At 55.4% G+C, this 18722-nt stretch overlaps 1 protein-coding gene across 1 annotated transcript in view; it reads left to right on the top strand.

Annotated features, from left to right (window-relative positions):
- Nucleotides 1-18722, top strand: part of LOC137358244 (voltage-dependent L-type calcium channel subunit alpha-1D-like) — a 170443-nt gene that overhangs the window by 78336 nt on the left and 73385 nt on the right. The window contains exons 26-27 of the mRNA XM_068024140.1: nt 861-913; nt 2228-2374. Coding sequence (XP_067880241.1) covers nt 861-913; nt 2228-2374 — 200 coding nt within the window. The remainder of the gene's footprint in view (nt 1-860; nt 914-2227; nt 2375-18722) is intronic.

The raw sequence follows: 18722 nt of genomic DNA, 5'->3' as shown, positions 1-18722 counted from the left end.
TATCTATCCCCTTCCGTCTGTTTAGCTGGGCAGCTTCAGCTGACCCAGGCTTGGCAATTGGGGTGGGGAGGGAGCTTCCCTGTGTGCTTTTGCAGCAGCACAGATTCCTGTTGAATTGGCAGCCCCACCCCTTGTTGTTCCGGCCACTTGTTCCTCCCCCAACAGTCCAAAGTAAATTACGGTGTTCAGCACCCACCTCCAGACAAAGCCTTGTTTCCACAAAATGTCCCTTTCTTCTCTTTAATGGAGACTGTTGTTGGAGTTTTCCTCTGCTTGTTGGTAGCTGCTCTCCCTTGCTCAGTGCAGCTCCTCTCTCCACCTCTGCAACCTCCAACTGCCACCGGCACTCAACACTCAGGCTTCCCAATCAGAGAACAGCCAACCCCGTGCTGTACCTGTCCTGGGAGTGTTTGATGGGGACAGTGTAGAGGGAGCTTTACTCTGTATCTAACCCCATGCTGTACCTGTCCTGGGAGTGTTTGATGGGGACAGTGTAGAGGGAGCTTTACTCTGTATCTAACCCCCCGTACTGTACCTGTCCTGGGAGTGTTTGATGGGGGACAGTGTCGAGGGAGCTTTACTCTGTATCTAACCCCCGTACTGTACCTGTCCTGGGAGTGTTTGATGGGGGACAGTGTAGAGGGAGCTTTACTCTGTATCTAATCCCCGTACTGTACCTGTCCTGGGAGTGTTTGATGGGGGACAGTGTCTAGGGAGCTTTACTCTGTATCTAACCCCCCCGTACTGTACCTGTCCTGGGAGTGTTTGATGGGGACAGTGTCGAGGGAGCTTTACTCTGTATCTAACCCCATGCTGTGCTCTGCATACTTTAACACCCCTATTAAATGTTTTAATTTCAGGGCAAGTTTTACAGCTGTACAGACGAGGCAAAGCACACGCCTGAAGGATGCAGGTAACTCACTGAAAAGACAGAAATCTGTCCAGCTCCTTTCCCCACCTCAAGACATTCCAAAGCGCTTCACACCCAATGAATGAGTTTTCTCGGAAGTGCAGTCACTATTGTAATGTAGGAAACGTGGCAGCCGAATTGTGCACAGCAAGATCCCACAAGCAGCAATGTGATAAATCTGTTTTTAGTGATGTTCAGTTGAGGGATAAATATTGGCCCCAGGACACTGGGGAGAACTCCCCCCAGCTCTTCTTCCAATAGTGGCCGTGGAATCCTTTACATCAACCTGAGAGGGCAGATGGGGGCCTCAGGTTTAATGTCTCATCCTGAAAGACAGTACATCCGACACTGCAGCACTCCCTCAGTACTGACCCTCCGACAGTGCAGCACTCCCTCAGTACTGACCCTCCGACAGTGCGGTGCTCCCTCGGTACTGACCGTCCGACAGCGCAGCACTCCCTCAGTACTGACCCTCTGACAGTGAGGCACTCCCTCAGTACTGACCCTCTGACAGTGCGGAGCTCCCTCAGTACTGACCCTCTGACAGTGAGGCACTCCCTCAGTACTGACCCTCCGACAGTGCGGCGCTCCCTCATTACTGACCCTCCTACAGTGTGGCGCTCCCTCAGTACTGACCCTCCGACAGTGCGGCGCTCCCTCAGTAGTAACACCGGGGGTTGGCGGTGCAGAGTGTTGGGCCTGGAATATGGGGCTCCAGTCTTCGGTGTGGGGGCTCAAACCCATGACCTCCTGACTCAGGGGTGAGAGCCGGATCCTCGGCTGACTCCTTGCATCGCCGGGAATGAAGTGAGGTGGTGGTCTGCTGTGTTGTGTGGTTGTATGCACCCGTGGTGTGGTGAGAACGGGCAGCCTTGGGCCTCATCCTAATAGCTTTGGCCGTCAGCAGAGAACTGCCCCTTATTCAGCCCCAGTTATTTGCTTGTTCAAAATCGGGATGTGGGGGCCCTCTGGCAATCCCAGCATGTATCACCCAGCCCGAGTTGCCCTTGAATGGTTCATGATCGCTGCCTTCTTGAACTGCTGGCGGTGGCTTTGATAATCCAGAGTTGTCTCAAAACCGCCAGTTTGGGATTTGCTTTGACCGAGCTTTTGGCCGCCTGTCCCTGATAGCCCTGGATGTGGCTCGGGGTTGATTTTGTTTGATTACGCCGCTGTGAACTGCCTCGGTGTGTTTTTACTGCGTTAAAGCAGCTATTTAAGTGCGAGTAGTTGCTTGGAAGTGGAATCTTGAGCTGATACAGACGTGCAGTGTGGACAGTAAAGTGCGCCTCACCGTGTCTCACTCTACCCTTTCAGGGGGACCTTCATTGTCTTCAAAGACGGCGATGTCACACAGCCCATGGTGCGTCAGAGGATCTGGCATAACAATGATTTCACCTTCGATAATGTCCTGGCTGGGATGATGGCTTTGTTCACTGTCTCCACCTTCGAAGGCTGGCCAGCGTAAGAGTTCCTCACCCCCGGCCCCCCGCCATCTCTCTCCGCATGGGCTCACACTGTGTAATTCCCCACTGTCTGTCACAGCTCCCAGCCCTCTGCGATCTGTTCCTCTCCCTTTTTTCCTAAAAGTGCATTTCTCCCTCTCTCTCCTTCTCCATTTCTTTCTCTGATCGTCTCGCCGTCTCTGAGGGGAGTGGGAGACTCTTTGGGTGCACTGTCTGCTGTCTTATCCTGAGGCTCTGTCCGAATCGGATTAGTGTACTGTCTTGTGCTGCTGAAACCCTCATCCCTGCATTTGTGACCTTGACTCTCCTGCCCAACATCCCATCTGCTGACTTCCGTAAACTTCAGCTCATACAAAACTCTGCTGCCCCCGTGTCCGAACTCACACCGAGTCCTGTTCACTCATCACCCACTGTGCTCATTGACCTACACTGTCTCCTGCTCCACCAACACCTCCATTTTAGAATTCTCATCCTCGTGTTCATGACGATTGTCTCCCCCTCCCCGCCATATGTGTAACCTCCTCCAGCCCCTACAACCCTCCCTATCTCTGTAACCTCCTCCAGCCCCGACAACCCTCCCTATCTCTGTAACCTCCTCCAGCCCCCTACAACCCTCCCTATCTCTGTAACCTCCTCCAGCCCCCTACAACCCTCCCTATCTCTGTAACCTCCTCCAGCCCCTACAACCCTCCCTATCTCTGTAACCTCCTCCAGCCCCTACAACCCTCCCTATCTCTATAACCTCCTCCAGCCCCTACAACCCTCCCTATCTCTGTAACCTCCTCCAGCCCCTACAACCCTCCCTATCTCTATAACCTCCTCCAGCCCCTACAACCCTCCCTATCTCTGTAACCTCCTCCAGCCCCTACAACCCTCCCTATCTCTATAACCTCCTCCAGCCCCTACAACCCTCCCTATCTCTATAACCTCCTCCAGCCCCTACAACCCTCCCAATCTCTATAACCTCCTCCAGCCCCTACAACCCTCGCTATCTCTGTAACCTCCTCCAGCCCCTACAACCCTCCCTATCTCTGTAACCTCCTCCAGCCCCTACAACCCTCCCTATCTCTGTAACCTCCTCCAGCCCCTACAACCCTCCCTATCTCTGTATCCTCCTCCAGCCCCTACAACCCTCCCTATCTCTGTAACCTCCTCCAGCCCCCTACAACCCTCCCTATCTCTGTAACCTCCTCCAGCCCCTACAACCCTCCCTAACTCTGTAACCTCCTCCAGCCCCTACAACTCTCCCTATCTCTGTAACCTCCTCCAGCCCCTACAACCCTCCCTATCTCTGTAACCTCCTCCAGCCCCTACAACCCTCCCTATCTCTGTAACCTCCTCCAGCCCCTACAACCCTCCCTAACTCTGTAACCTCCTCCAGCCCCTACAACCCTCCCTATCTCTGTAACCTCCTCCAGCCCCTACAACCCTCCCTATCACTGTAACCTCCTCCAGCCCCTACAACCCTCCCTATCTCTGTAACCTCCTCCAGCCCCTACAACCCTCCCTATCTCTGTAACCTCCTCCAGCCCCTACAACCCTCCCTAACTCTGTAACCTCCTCCAGCCCCTACAACTCTCCCTATCTCTGTAACCTCCTCCAGCCCCTACAACCCTCCCTATCTCTGTAACCTCCTCCAGCCCCTACAACCCTCCCTATCTCTGTAACCTCCTCCAGCCCCTACAACCCTCCCTATCTCTGTAACTTCCTCCAGCCGCTACAACCCTCCCTATCACTGTAACCTCCTCCAGCCCCTACAACCCTCCCTATCTCTGTAACCTCCTCCAGCCCCCTACAACCCTCCCTATCTCTGTAACCTCCTCCAGCCCCTACAACCCTCCCTATCTCTGTAACCTCCTCCAGCCCCTACAACCCTCCCTATCTCTGTAACCTCCTTCAGCCCCTACAACCCTCCCCATCTCTGTAACCTCCTTCAGCCCCTACAACCCTCCCTATCTCTGTAACCTCCTCCAGCCCCTACAACCCTCCCTATCTCTGGAACCTCCTCCAGCCCCTACAACCCTCCCTATCTCTGTAACCTCATCCAGCCCCTACAACCCTCCCTATCTCTGGAACCTCATCCAGCCCCTACAACCCTCCCTATCTCTGTAACCTCCTCCAGTCCCGACAACCCTCCCTATCTCTGTAACCTCCTCCAGCCCCTACAACCCTCCCTATCTCTGGAACCTCATCCAGCCCCTACAACCCTCCCTATCTCTGTAACCTCATCCAGCCCCTACAACCCTCCCTATCTCTGTAACCTCATCCAGCCCCTACAACCCTCCCTATCTCTGGAACCTCATCCAGCCCCTACAACCCTCCCTATCTCTGTAACCTCCTCCAGTCCCGACAACCCTCCCTATCTCTGTAACCTCCTCCAGCCCCTACAACCCTCCCTATCTCTGTAACCTCATCCAAACCCTACAACCCTCCCTATCTCTGTAACCTCCTCCAGCCCCTACAACCCTCCCTATCTCTGTAACCTCATCCAGCCCCTACAACCCTCCCTATCTCTGTAACCTCCTCCAGCCCCTACAACCCTCCCTATCTCTGTAACCTCCTCCAGTCCCTACAACCCTCCCTATCTCTGTAACCTCCTCCAGCCCCTACAACCCTCCCTATCTCTGTAACCTCATCCAGCCCCTACAACCCTCCCTATCTCTGTAACCTCCTCCAGCCCCTACAACCCTCCCTATCTCTGTAACCTCCTCCAGCCCCTACAACCCTCCCTATCTCTGTAACCTCCTCCAGCCCCTACAACCCTCCCTATTTCTGTAACCTCCTCCAGCCCTTACAACCCTCCCTATCTCTGTAACCTCCTCCAGTCCCGACAACCCTCCCTATCTCTGTAACCTCCTCCAGCCCCTACAACCCTCCCCATCTCTGTAACCTCCTCCAGCCCCTTACAAGCCTCCCTATCTCTGTAACCACCTCCAGCCCCTACAATCCTCCCTATCTCTGTAACCTCCTCCAGCCCCTACAACCCTCCCTATCTCTGTAAACTCCTCCAGCCCCTCCAACCCTCCCTGTCTCTGTAACCTCCTCCAGCCCCTCCAACCCTCCCTATCTCTGTAACCTCCTCCAGCCCCTACAACCCTCCCTATCTCTGTAACCTCCTCCAGCCCCTCCAACCCTCCCTATCCCTGTAACCTCCTCCAGCCCCTACAACCCTCCCTATTTCTGTAACCTCCTCCAGCCCCTACAACCCTCCCTATCTCTGTAACCTCCTCCAGCCCCTACAACCCTCCCTATCTCTGTAACCTCCTCCAGCCCCGTGATATGCTCCTCCTGCGCTATGTGGGAAATCAGGGATGCTTCCAGTGTCCCTGACAACCAAGTGTGCGGGAAGTGTATCCATCTGCAGCTACTGGCTACCCGCATTACGGAGCTGGAGCTGCGAGTGGATTCACTGTGGAGCATCCGCGATGCTGAGGACATTGTGGATAGCACGATTAGTGAGGTGGTCACACCACAGGTAATGACTGCACAGAAAAGGGATGGGTGACCACCAGGCACAGTAGTAGGTGCAGGCAGGTAATACAGGAGTCCCCTGTGGCCATGCACCTCTCAAACTGATATACTGCTTTGGATACTGTTGGTGGGGGATGGCCTCCCAGGGGAAAGCAGCTACAGCCAGGTTCATGGCACCAAGGATGGCTCTGCTGCACAGGAGGGGAGAAAAAGGAGTGGAAGAGCCATAGTGATAGGGGATTCTATCGTAAGGGGTAAGAATAGGCGTTTCTGTGGCCGCAAACGTGACTCCAGGATGGTATGCTGCCTTCCTGGTGCTCAGGTCAAGGATGTCATGGAGTGGCTGCAGGACATTCTGAAGGGGGTGGGGGAGCAGCCAGAGGTCGTGGTTCACATTGGTACCAACGACAGAGGTAAAACGAGGGATGAGGTCCTGCAACAAGAATTTAGGGTTCGAGGTAGCAGATCAAAAAGCAGGACCTCAAAGGTTGTAATCTCCGGATTACTCCAGGTCCCCACAACCCTCCTTATCTCCGTAACCTCATCCAGCCCCAACAACCCTCCCTATCTCCGTAACCTCCTCCAGCCCCAACAACCCTCCCTATCTCCGTAACCTCCTCCAGCCCCGACAACCTCCCTATCTCTGTAACTTCCTCCAGTCCCAACAACCCTCCCTATCTCCGTAACCTCCTCCAGCCCCGACAACCTCCCTATCTCTGTAACTTCCTCCAGTCCCAACAACCCTCCCTATCTCTGTAACTACCTCCAGCCCCAACAACCCTCCCTATCTCCGTAACCTCCTCCAGCCCCAACAACCCTCCCTATCTCCGTAACCTCCTCCAGCCCCGACAACCTCCCTATCTCTGTAACTTCCTCCAGTCCCAACAACCCTCCCTATCTCTGTAACTACCTCCAGGTCCCCACAACCCTCCTTATCTCTGTAACCTCCTCCAGCCCCTACAACCCTCCCTATCTCTGTAACCTCATCCAGCCCCTACAACCCTCCCTATCTCTGTAACCTCCTCCAGCCCCTACAACCCTCCCTATCTCTGTAACCTCCTCCAGTCCCTACAACCCTCCCTATCTCTGTAACCTCCTCCAGCCCCTACAACCCTCCCTATCTCTGTAACCTCATCCAGCCCCTACAACCCTCCCTATCTCTGTAACCTCCTCCAGCCCCTGCAACCCTCCCTATCTCTGTAACCTCCTCCAGCCCCTACAACCCTCCCTATCTCCGTAACCTCCTCCAGCCCCTACAACCCTCCCTATTTCTGTAACCTCCTCCAGCCCTTACAACCCTCCCTATCTCTGTAACCTCCTCCAGTCCCGACAACCCTCCCTATCTCTGTAACCTCCTCCAGCTCCTACAACCCTCCCCATCTCTGTAACCTCCTCCAGCCCCTTACAAGCCTCCCTATCTCTGTAACCACCTCCAGCCCCTACAATCCTCCCTATCTCTGTAACCTCCTCCAGCCCCTACAACCCTCCCTATCTCTGTAAACTCCTCCAGCCCCTCCAACCCTCCCTGTCTCTGTAACCTCCTCCAGCCCCTCCAACCCTCCCTATCTCTGTAACCTCCTCCAGCCCCTACAACCCTCCCTATCTCTGTAACCTCCTCCAGCCCCTCCAACCCTCCCTATCCCTGTAACCTCCTCCAGCCCCTACAACCCTCCCTATTTCTGTAACCTCCTCCAGCCCCGACAACCCTCCCTATCTCTGTAACCTCCTCCAGCCCCTACAACCCTCCCTATCTCTGTAACCTCCTCCAGCCCCGTGATATGCTCCTCCTGCGCTATGTGGGAAATCAGGGATGCTTCCAGTGTCCCTGACAACCAAGTGTGCGGGAAGTGTATCCATCTGCAGCTACTGGCGACCCGCATTACGGAGCTGGAGCTGCGAGTGGATTCACTGTGGAGCATCCGCGATGCTGAGGACATTGTGGATAGCACGATTAGTGAGGTGGTCACACCACAGGTAATGACTGCACAGAAAAGGGATGGGTGACCACCAGGCACAGTAGTAGGTGCAGGCAGGTAATACAGGAGTCCCCTGTGGCCATGCCCCTCTCAAACTGATATACTGCTTTGGATACTGTTGGTGGGGGATGGCCTCCCAGGGGAAAGCAGCTACAGCCAGGTTCATGGCACCAAGGATGGCTCTGCTGCACAGGAGGGGAGAAAAAGGAGTGGAAGAGCCATAGTGATAGGGGATTCTATCGTAAGGGGTAAGAATAGGCGTTTCTGTGGCCGCAAACGTGACTCCAGGATGGTATGCTGCCTTCCTGGTGCTCAGGTCAAGGATGTCATGGAGTGGCTGCAGGACATTCTGAAGGGGGTGGGGGAGCAGCCAGAGGTCGTGGTTCACATTGGTACCAACGACGGAGGTAAAACGAGGGATGAGGTCCTGCAACAAGAATTTAGGGTTCGAGGTAGCAGATCAAAAAGCAGGACCTCAAAGGTTGTAATCTCCGGATTACTCCAGGTCCCCACAACCCTCCTTATCTCCGTAACCTCATCCAGCCCCAACAACCCTCCCTATCTCCGTAACCTCCTCCAGCCCCAACAACCCTCCCTATCTCCGTAACCTCCTCCAGCCCCGACAACCTCCCTATCTCTGTAACTTCCTCCAGTCCCAACAACCCTCCCTATCTCCGTAACCTCCTCCAGCCCCGACAACCTCCCTATCTCTGTAACTTCCTCCAGTCCCAACAACCCTCCCTATCTCTGTAACTACCTCCAGCCCCAACAACCCTCCCTATCTCCGTAACCTCCTCCAGCCCCAACAACCCTCCCTATCTCCGTAACCTCCTCCAGCCCCGACAACCTCCCTATCTCTGTAACTTCCTCCAGTCCCAACAACCCTCCCTATCTCTGTAACTACCTCCAGGTCCCCACAACCCTCCTTATCTCTGTAACCTCATCCAGCCCCAACAACCCTCCCTATCTCTGTAACTACCTCCAGTCCCAACAACCCTCCCTATCTCTGTAACTACCTCCAGTCCCGACAACCCTCCCTATCTCCGTAACCTCCTCCAGCCCCGACAACCTCCCTATCTCTGTAACTTCCTCCAGCCCCTACAACCGTCCCTATCTCTGTAACCTCCTCCAGCCCCAACAACCCTCCCTATCTCCGTAACCTCCTCCAGCCCCGACAACCTCCTTATCTCTGTAACTTCCTCCAGCCCCTACAACCCTCCCTATCTCTGTAACCTCCTCCAGCCCCTACAACCCTCCCTATCTCTGTAACCTCCTCCAGCCCCTACAACCCTCCCTATCTCTGTAACCTCCTCCAGCCCCTACAACCCTCCCTATCTCTGTAACCTCCTCCAGCCCCTACAACCCTCCCTATCTCTGTAACCTCCTCCAGCCCCCTACAACCCTCCCTATCTCTGTAACCTCCTCCAGCCCCCTACAACCCTCCCTATCTCTGTAACCTCCTCCAGCCCCTACAACCCTCCCTATCTCTGTAACCTCCTCCAGCCCCTACAACCCTCCCTATCTCTATAACCTCCTCCAGCCCCTACAACCCTCCCTATCTCTGTAACCTCCTCCAGCCCCTACAACCCTCCCTATCTCTATAACCTCCTCCAGCCCCTACAACCCTCCCTATCTCTGTAACCTCCTCCAGCCCCTACAACCCTCCCTATCTCTATAACCTCCTCCAGCCCCTACAACCCTCCCTATCTCTATAACCTCCTCCAGCCCCTACAACCCTCCCAATCTCTATAACCTCCTCCAGCCCCTACAACCCTCGCTATCTCTGTAACCTCCTCCAGCCCCTACAACCCTCCCTATCTCTGTAACCTCCTCCAGCCCCTACAACCCTCCCTATCTCTGTAACCTCCTCCAGCCCCTACAACCCTCCCTATCTCTGTATCCTCCTCCAGCCCCTACAACCCTCCCTATCTCTGTAACCTCCTCCAGCCCCCTACAACCCTCCCTATCTCTGTAACCTCCTCCAGCCCCTACAACCCTCCCTAACTCTGTAACCTCCTCCAGCCCCTACAACTCTCCCTATCTCTGTAACCTCCTCCAGCCCCTACAACCCTCCCTATCTCTGTAACCTCCTCCAGCCCCTACAACCCTCCCTATCTCTGTAACCTCCTCCAGCCCCTACAACCCTCCCTAACTCTGTAACCTCCTCCAGCCCCTACAACCCTCCCTATCTCTGTAACCTCCTCCAGCCCCTACAACCCTCCCTATCACTGTAACCTCCTCCAGCCCCTACAACCCTCCCTATCTCTGTAACCTCCTCCAGCCCCTACAACCCTCCCTATCTCTGTAACCTCCTCCAGCCCCTACAACCCTCCCTAACTCTGTAACCTCCTCCAGCCCCTACAACTCTCCCTATCTCTGTAACCTCCTCCAGCCCCTACAACCCTCCCTATCTCTGTAACCTCCTCCAGCCCCTACAACCCTCCCTATCTCTGTAACCTCCTCCAGCCCCTACAACCCTCCCTATCTCTGTAACTTCCTCCAGCCGCTACAACCCTCCCTATCACTGTAACCTCCTCCAGCCCCTACAACCCTCCCTATCTCTGTAACCTCCTCCAGCCCCCTACAACCCTCCCTATCTCTGTAACCTCCTCCAGCCCCTACAACCCTCCCTATCTCTGTAACCTCCTCCAGCCCCTACAACCCTCCCTATCTCTGTAACCTCCTTCAGCCCCTACAACCCTCCCCATCTCTGTAACCTCCTTCAGCCCCTACAACCCTCCCTATCTCTGTAACCTCCTCCAGCCCCTACAACCCTCCCTATCTCTGGAACCTCCTCCAGCCCCTACAACCCTCCCTATCTCTGTAACCTCATCCAGCCCCTACAACCCTCCCTATCTCTGGAACCTCATCCAGCCCCTACAACCCTCCCTATCTCTGTAACCTCCTCCAGTCCCGACAACCCTCCCTATCTCTGTAACCTCCTCCAGCCCCTACAACCCTCCCTATCTCTGGAACCTCATCCAGCCCCTACAACCCTCCCTATCTCTGTAACCTCATCCAGCCCCTACAACCCTCCCTATCTCTGTAACCTCATCCAGCCCCTACAACCCTCCCTATCTCTGGAACCTCATCCAGCCCCTACAACCCTCCCTATCTCTGTAACCTCCTCCAGTCCCGACAACCCTCCCTATCTCTGTAACCTCCTCCAGCCCCTACAACCCTCCCTATCTCTGTAACCTCATCCAAACCCTACAACCCTCCCTATCTCTGTAACCTCCTCCAGCCCCTACAACCCTCCCTATCTCTGTAACCTCATCCAGCCCCTACAACCCTCCCTATCTCTGTAACCTCCTCCAGCCCCTACAACCCTCCCTATCTCTGTAACCTCCTCCAGTCCCTACAACCCTCCCTATCTCTGTAACCTCCTCCAGCCCCTACAACCCTCCCTATCTCTGTAACCTCATCCAGCCCCTACAACCCTCCCTATCTCTGTAACCTCCTCCAGCCCCTACAACCCTCCCTATCTCTGTAACCTCCTCCAGCCCCTACAACCCTCCCTATCTCTGTAACCTCCTCCAGCCCCTACAACCCTCCCTATTTCTGTAACCTCCTCCAGCCCTTACAACCCTCCCTATCTCTGTAACCTCCTCCAGTCCCGACAACCCTCCCTATCTCTGTAACCTCCTCCAGCCCCTACAACCCTCCCCATCTCTGTAACCTCCTCCAGCCCCTTACAAGCCTCCCTATCTCTGTAACCACCTCCAGCCCCTACAATCCTCCCTATCTCTGTAACCTCCTCCAGCCCCTACAACCCTCCCTATCTCTGTAAACTCCTCCAGCCCCTCCAACCCTCCCTGTCTCTGTAACCTCCTCCAGCCCCTCCAACCCTCCCTATCTCTGTAACCTCCTCCAGCCCCTACAACCCTCCCTATCTCTGTAACCTCCTCCAGCCCCTCCAACCCTCCCTATCCCTGTAACCTCCTCCAGCCCCTACAACCCTCCCTATTTCTGTAACCTCCTCCAGCCCCTACAACCCTCCCTATCTCTGTAACCTCCTCCAGCCCCTACAACCCTCCCTATCTCTGTAACCTCCTCCAGCCCCGTGATATGCTCCTCCTGCGCTATGTGGGAAATCAGGGATGCTTCCAGTGTCCCTGACAACCAAGTGTGCGGGAAGTGTATCCATCTGCAGCTACTGGCTACCCGCATTACGGAGCTGGAGCTGCGAGTGGATTCACTGTGGAGCATCCGCGATGCTGAGGACATTGTGGATAGCACGATTAGTGAGGTGGTCACACCACAGGTAATGACTGCACAGAAAAGGGATGGGTGACCACCAGGCACAGTAGTAGGTGCAGGCAGGTAATACAGGAGTCCCCTGTGGCCATGCACCTCTCAAACTGATATACTGCTTTGGATACTGTTGGTGGGGGATGGCCTCCCAGGGGAAAGCAGCTACAGCCAGGTTCATGGCACCAAGGATGGCTCTGCTGCACAGGAGGGGAGAAAAAGGAGTGGAAGAGCCATAGTGATAGGGGATTCTATCGTAAGGGGTAAGAATAGGCGTTTCTGTGGCCGCAAACGTGACTCCAGGATGGTATGCTGCCTTCCTGGTGCTCAGGTCAAGGATGTCATGGAGTGGCTGCAGGACATTCTGAAGGGGGTGGGGGAGCAGCCAGAGGTCGTGGTTCACATTGGTACCAACGACAGAGGTAAAACGAGGGATGAGGTCCTGCAACAAGAATTTAGGGTTCGAGGTAGCAGATCAAAAAGCAGGACCTCAAAGGTTGTAATCTCCGGATTACTCCAGGTCCCCACAACCCTCCTTATCTCCGTAACCTCATCCAGCCCCAACAACCCTCCCTATCTCCGTAACCTCCTCCAGCCCCAACAACCCTCCCTATCTCCGTAACCTCCTCCAGCCCCGACAACCTCCCTATCTCTGTAACTTCCTCCAGTCCCAACAACCCTCCCTATCTCCGTAACCTCCTCCAGCCCCGACAACCTCCCTATCTCTGTAACTTCCTCCAGTCCCAACAACCCTCCCTATCTCTGTAACTACCTCCAGCCCCAACAACCCTCCCTATCTCCGTAACCTCCTCCAGCCCCAACAACCCTCCCTATCTCCGTAACCTCCTCCAGCCCCGACAACCTCCCTATCTCTGTAACTTCCTCCAGTCCCAACAACCCTCCCTATCTCTGTAACTACCTCCAGGTCCCCACAACCCTCCTTATCTCTGTAACCTCCTCCAGCCCCTACAACCCTCCCTATCTCTGTAACCTCATCCAGCCCCTACAACCCTCCCTATCTCTGTAACCTCCTCCAGCCCCTACAACCCTCCCTATCTCTGTAACCTCCTCCAGTCCCTACAACCCTCCCTATCTCTGTAACCTCCTCCAGCCCCTACAACCCTCCCTATCTCTGTAACCTCATCCAGCCCCTACAACCCTCCCTATCTCTGTAACCTCCTCCAGCCCCTACAACCCTCCCTATCTCTGTAAACTCCTCCAGCCCCTACAACCCTCCCTATCTCTGTAACCTCCTCCAGCCCCTACAATCCTCCCTATCTCTGTAACCTCCTCCAGCCCCTACAACCCTCCCTATCTCTGTAAACTCCTCCAGCCCCTCCAACCCTCCCTATCTCCGTAACCTCCTCCAGCCCCGACAACCTCCCTATCTCTGTAACTTCCTCCAGTCCCAACAACCCTCCCTATCTCCGTAACCTCCTCCAGCCCCGACAACCTCCCTATCTCTGTAACTTCCTCCAGTCCCAACAACCCTCCCTATCTCTGTAACTACCTCCAGCCCCAACAACCCTCCCTATCTCCGTAACCTCCTCCAGCCCCAACAACCCTCCCTATCTCCGTAACCTCCTCCAGCCCCGACAACCTCCCTATCTCTGTAACTTCCTCCAGTCCCAACAACCCTCCCTATCTCTGTAACTACCTCCAGGTCCCCACAACCCTCCTTATCTCTGTAACCTCATCCAGCCCCAACAACCCTCCCTATCTCTGTAACTACCTCCAGTCCCAACAACCCTCCCTATCTCTGTAACTACCTCCAGTCCCGACAACCCTCCCTATCTCCGTAACCTCCTCCAGCCCCGACAACCTCCCTATCTCTGTAACTTCCTCCAGCCCCTACAACCGTCCCTATCTCTGTAACCTCCTCCAGCCCCAACAACCCTCCCTATCTCCGTAACCTCCTCCAGCCCCGACAACCTCCTTATCTCTGTAACTTCCTCCAGCCCCTACAACCCTCCCTATCTCTGTAACCTCCTCCAGCCCCTACAACCCTCCCTATCTCTGTAACCTCCTCCAGCCCCTACAACCCTCCCTATCTCTGTAACCTCCTCCAGCCCCTACAACCCTCCCTATCTCTGTAACCTCCTCCAGCCCCTACAACCCTCCCTATCTCTGTAACCTCCTCCAGCCCCTACAACCCTCCCTATCACAGTAACCTCCTCCAGCCCCCTACAACCCTCCCTATCTCTGTAACCTCCTCCAGCCCCTACAACCCTCCCTATCTCTGTAACCTCCTCCAGCCCCCTACAACCCTCCCTATCTCTGTAACCTCCTCCAGCCCCCTACAACCCTCCCTATCTCTGTAACCTCCTCCAGCCCCTACAACCCTCCCTATCTCTGTAACCTCCTCCAGCCCCTACAACCCTCCCTATCTCTGTAACCTCCTCCAGCCCCCTACAACCCTCCCTATCTCTGTAACCTCCTCCAGCCCCTACAACCCTCCCTATCTCTGTAACCTCCTCCAGCCCCTACAACCCTCCCTATCTCTGTAACCTCCTCCAGCCCCTACAACCCTCCCTATCTCTGTAACCTCCTCCAGCCCCTACAACCCTCCCTATCTCTGTAACCTCCTCCAGCCCCCTACAACCCTCCCTATCTCTGTAACCTCCTCCAGCCCCTACAACCCTCCCTATCTCTGAAACCTCCTCCAGCCCCTACAACCCTCCCTATCTCTGTAACCTCCTCCAGCCCCTACAACCCTCCCTATCTCTGTAACCTCCTCCAGCCCCTACAACCCTCCCTATCTCTGTAACCTCCTCCAGCCCCCTACAACCCTCCCTATCTCTGTAACCTCCTCCAGCCCCTACAACCCACCCTATCTCTGTAACCTCCTCCAGTCCCTACAACCCTCACTATCACTGTAACCTCCTCCAGCCCCTACAACCCTCCCTATCTCTGTAACCTCCTCCAGCCCCCACAACCCTCCCTATCTCTGTAACCTCCTCCAGCCCCTACAACCCTCCCTATCTCTGTAACCTCCTCCAGCCCCTACAACCCTCCCTATCTCTGTAACTACCTCCAGGTCCCCACAACCCTCCTTATCTCTGTAACCTCCTCCAGCCCCTACAACCCTCCCTATCTCTGTAACCTCATCCAGCCCCTACAACCCTCCCTATCTCTGTAACCTCCTCCAGCCCCTACAACCCTCCCTATCTCTGTAACCTCCTCCAGTCCCTACAACCCTCCCTATCTCTGTAACCTCCTCCAGCCCCTACAACCCTCCCTATCTCTGTAACCTCATCCAGCCCCTACAACCCTCCCTATCTCTGTAACCTCCTCCAGCCCCTACAACCCTCCCTATCTCTGTAACCTCCTCCAGCCCCTACAACCCTCCCTATCTCTGTAATCTCCTCCAGCCCCTACAACCCTCCCTATTTCTGTAACCTCCTCCAGCCCTTACAACCCTCCCTATCTCTGTAACCTCCTCCAGCTCCTACAACCCTCCCCATCTCTGTAACCTCCTCCAGCCCCTTACAAGCCTCCCTATCTCTGTAACCACCTCCAGCCCCTACAATCCTCCCTATCTCTGTAACCTCCTCCAGCCCCTACAACCCTCCCTATCTCTGTAAACTCCTCCAGCCCCTCCAACCCTCCCTGTCTCTGTAACCTCCTCCAGCCCCTCCAACCCTCCCTATCTCTGTAACCTCCTCCAGCCCCTACAACCCTCCCTATCTCTGTAACCTCCTCCAGCCCCTCCAACCCTCCCTATCCCTGTAACCTCCTCCAGCCCCTACAACCCTCCCTATTTCTGTAACCTCCTCCAGCCCCTACAACCCTCCCTATCTCTGTAACCTCCTCCAGCCCCTACAACCCTCCCTATCTCTGTAACCTCCTCCAGCCCCTACAACCCTCCCTATCTCTGTAACCTCCTCCAGCCCCTACAACCCTCCCTATCTCTGTAACCTCCTCCAGCCCCTACAACCCTCCCTATCTCTGTAACCTCCTCCAGCCCCCTACAACCCTCCCTATCTCTGTAACCTCCTCCAGCCCCTACAACCCTCCCTATCTCTGAAACCTCCTCCAGCCCCTACAACCCTCCCTATCTCTGTAACCTCCTCCAGCCCCTACAACCCTCCCTATCTCTGTAACCTCCTCCAGCCCCTACAACCCTCCCTATCTCTGTAACCTCCTCCAGCCCCCTACAACCCTCCCTATCTCTGTAACCTCCTCCAGCCCCTACAACCCACCCTATCTCTGTAACCTCCTCCAGTCCCTACAACCCTCACTATCACTGTAACCTCCTCCAGCCCCTACAACCCTCCCTATCTCTGTAACCTCCTCCAGCCCCCACAACCCTCCCTATCTCTGTAACCTCCTCCAGCCCCTACAACCCTCCCTATCTCTGTAACCTCCTCCAGCCCCTACAACCCTCCCTATCTCTGTAACTACCTCCAGGTCCCCACAACCCTCCTTATCTCTGTAACCTCCTCCAGCCCCTACAACCCTCCCTATCTCTGTAACCTCATCCAGCCCCTACAACCCTCCCTATCTCTGTAACCTCCTCCAGCCCCTACAACCCTCCCTATCTCTGTAACCTCCTCCAGTCCCTACAACCCTCCCTATCTCTGTAACCTCCTCCAGCCCCTACAACCCTCCCTATCTCTGTAACCTCATCCAGCCCCTACAACCCTCCCTATCTCTGTAACCTCCTCCAGCCCCTACAACCCTCCCTATCTCTGTAACCTCCTCCAGCCCCTACAACCCTCCCTATCTCTGTAATCTCCTCCAGCCCCTACAACCCTCCCTATTTCTGTAACCTCCTCCAGCCCTTACAACCCTCCCTATCTCTGTAACCTCCTCCAGCTCCTACAACCCTCCCCATCTCTGTAACCTCCTCCAGCCCCTTACAAGCCTCCCTATCTCTGTAACCACCTCCAGCCCCTACAATCCTCCCTATCTCTGTAACCTCCTCCAGCCCCTACAACCCTCCCTATCTCTGTAAACTCCTCCAGCCCCTCCAACCCTCCCTGTCTCTGTAACCTCCTCCAGCCCCTCCAACCCTCCCTATCTCTGTAACCTCCTCCAGCCCCTACAACCCTCCCTATCTCTGTAACCTCCTCCAGCCCCTCCAACCCTCCCTATCCCTGTAACCTCCTCCAGCCCCTACAACCCTCCCTATTTCTGTAACCTCCTCCAGCCCCTACAACCCTCCCTATCTCTGTAACCTCCTCCAGCCCCTACAACCCTCCCTATCTCTGTAACCTCCTCCAGCCCCGTGATATGCTCCTCCTGCGCTATGTGGGAAATCAGGGATGCTTCCAGTGTCCCTGACAACCAAGTGTGCGGGAAGTGTATCCATCTGCAGCTACTGGCTACCCGCATTACGGAGCTGGAGCTGCGAGTGGATTCACTGTGGAGCATCCGCGATGCTGAGGACATTGTGGATAGCACGATTAGTGAGGTGGTCACACCACAGGTAATGACTGCACAGAAAAGGGATGGGTGACCACCAGGCACAGTAGTAGGTGCAGGCAGGTAATACAGGAGTCCCCTGTGGCCATGCCCCTCTCAAACTGATATACTGCTTTGGATACTGTTGGTGGGGGATGGCCTCCCAGGGGAAAGCAGCTACAGCCAGGTTCATGGCACCAAGGATGGCTCTGCTGCACAGGAGGGGAGAAAAAGGAGTGGAAGAGCCATAGTGATAGGGGATTCTATCGTAAGGGGTAAGAATAGGCGTTTCTGTGGCCGCAAACGTGACTCCAGGATGGTATGCTGCCTTCCTGGTGCTCAGGTCAAGGATGTCATGGAGTGGCTGCAGGACATTCTGAAGGGGGCGGGGGAGCAGCCAGAGGTCGTGGTTCACATTGGTACCAACGACAGAGGTAAAACGAGGGATGAGGTCCTGCAACAAGAATTTAGGGTTCGAGGTAGCAGATCAAAAAGCAGGACCTCAAAGGTTGTAATCTCCGGATTACTCCAGGTCCCCACAACCCTCCTTATCTCCGTAACCTCATCCAGCCCCAACAACCCTCCCTATCTCCGTAACCTCCTCCAGCCCCAACAACCCTCCCTATCTCCGTAACCTCCTCCAGCCCCGACAACCTCCCTATCTCTGTAACTTCCTCCAGTCCCAACAACCCTCCCTATCTCCGTAACCTCCTCCAGCCCCGACAACCTCCCTATCTCTGTAACTTCCTCCAGTCCCAACAACCCTCCCTATCTCTGTAACTACCTCCAGCCCCAACAACCCTCCCTATCTCCGTAACCTCCTCCAGCCCCAACAACCCTCCCTATCTCCGTAACCTCCTCCAGCCCCGACAACCTCCCTATCTCTGTAACTTCCTCCAGTCCCAACAACCCTCCCTATCTCTGTAACTACCTCCAGGTCCCCACAACCCTCCTTATCTCTGTAACCTCATCCAGCCCCAACAACCCTCCCAATCTCTGTAACTACCTCCAGTCCCAACAACCCTCCCTATCTCTGTAACTACCTCCAGTCCCGACAACCCTCCCTATCTCCGTAACCTCCTCCAGCCCCGACAACCTCCCTATCTCTGTAACTTCCTCCAGCCCCTACAACCCTCCCTATCTCTGTAACCTCCTCCAGCCCCAACAACCCTCCCTATCTCCGTAACCTCCTCCAGCCCCGACAACCTCCTTATCTCTGTAACTTCCTCCAGCCCCTACAAC

This window comes from Heterodontus francisci, chromosome 49 (assembly GCF_036365525.1).
Source record: "Heterodontus francisci isolate sHetFra1 chromosome 49, sHetFra1.hap1, whole genome shotgun sequence".
Taxonomy (NCBI): domain Eukaryota; kingdom Metazoa; phylum Chordata; class Chondrichthyes; order Heterodontiformes; family Heterodontidae; genus Heterodontus; species Heterodontus francisci.
The sequence above is the reverse complement of the archived record's forward strand: the minus strand, read 5'-3'. Positions and strand labels throughout refer to the sequence as shown.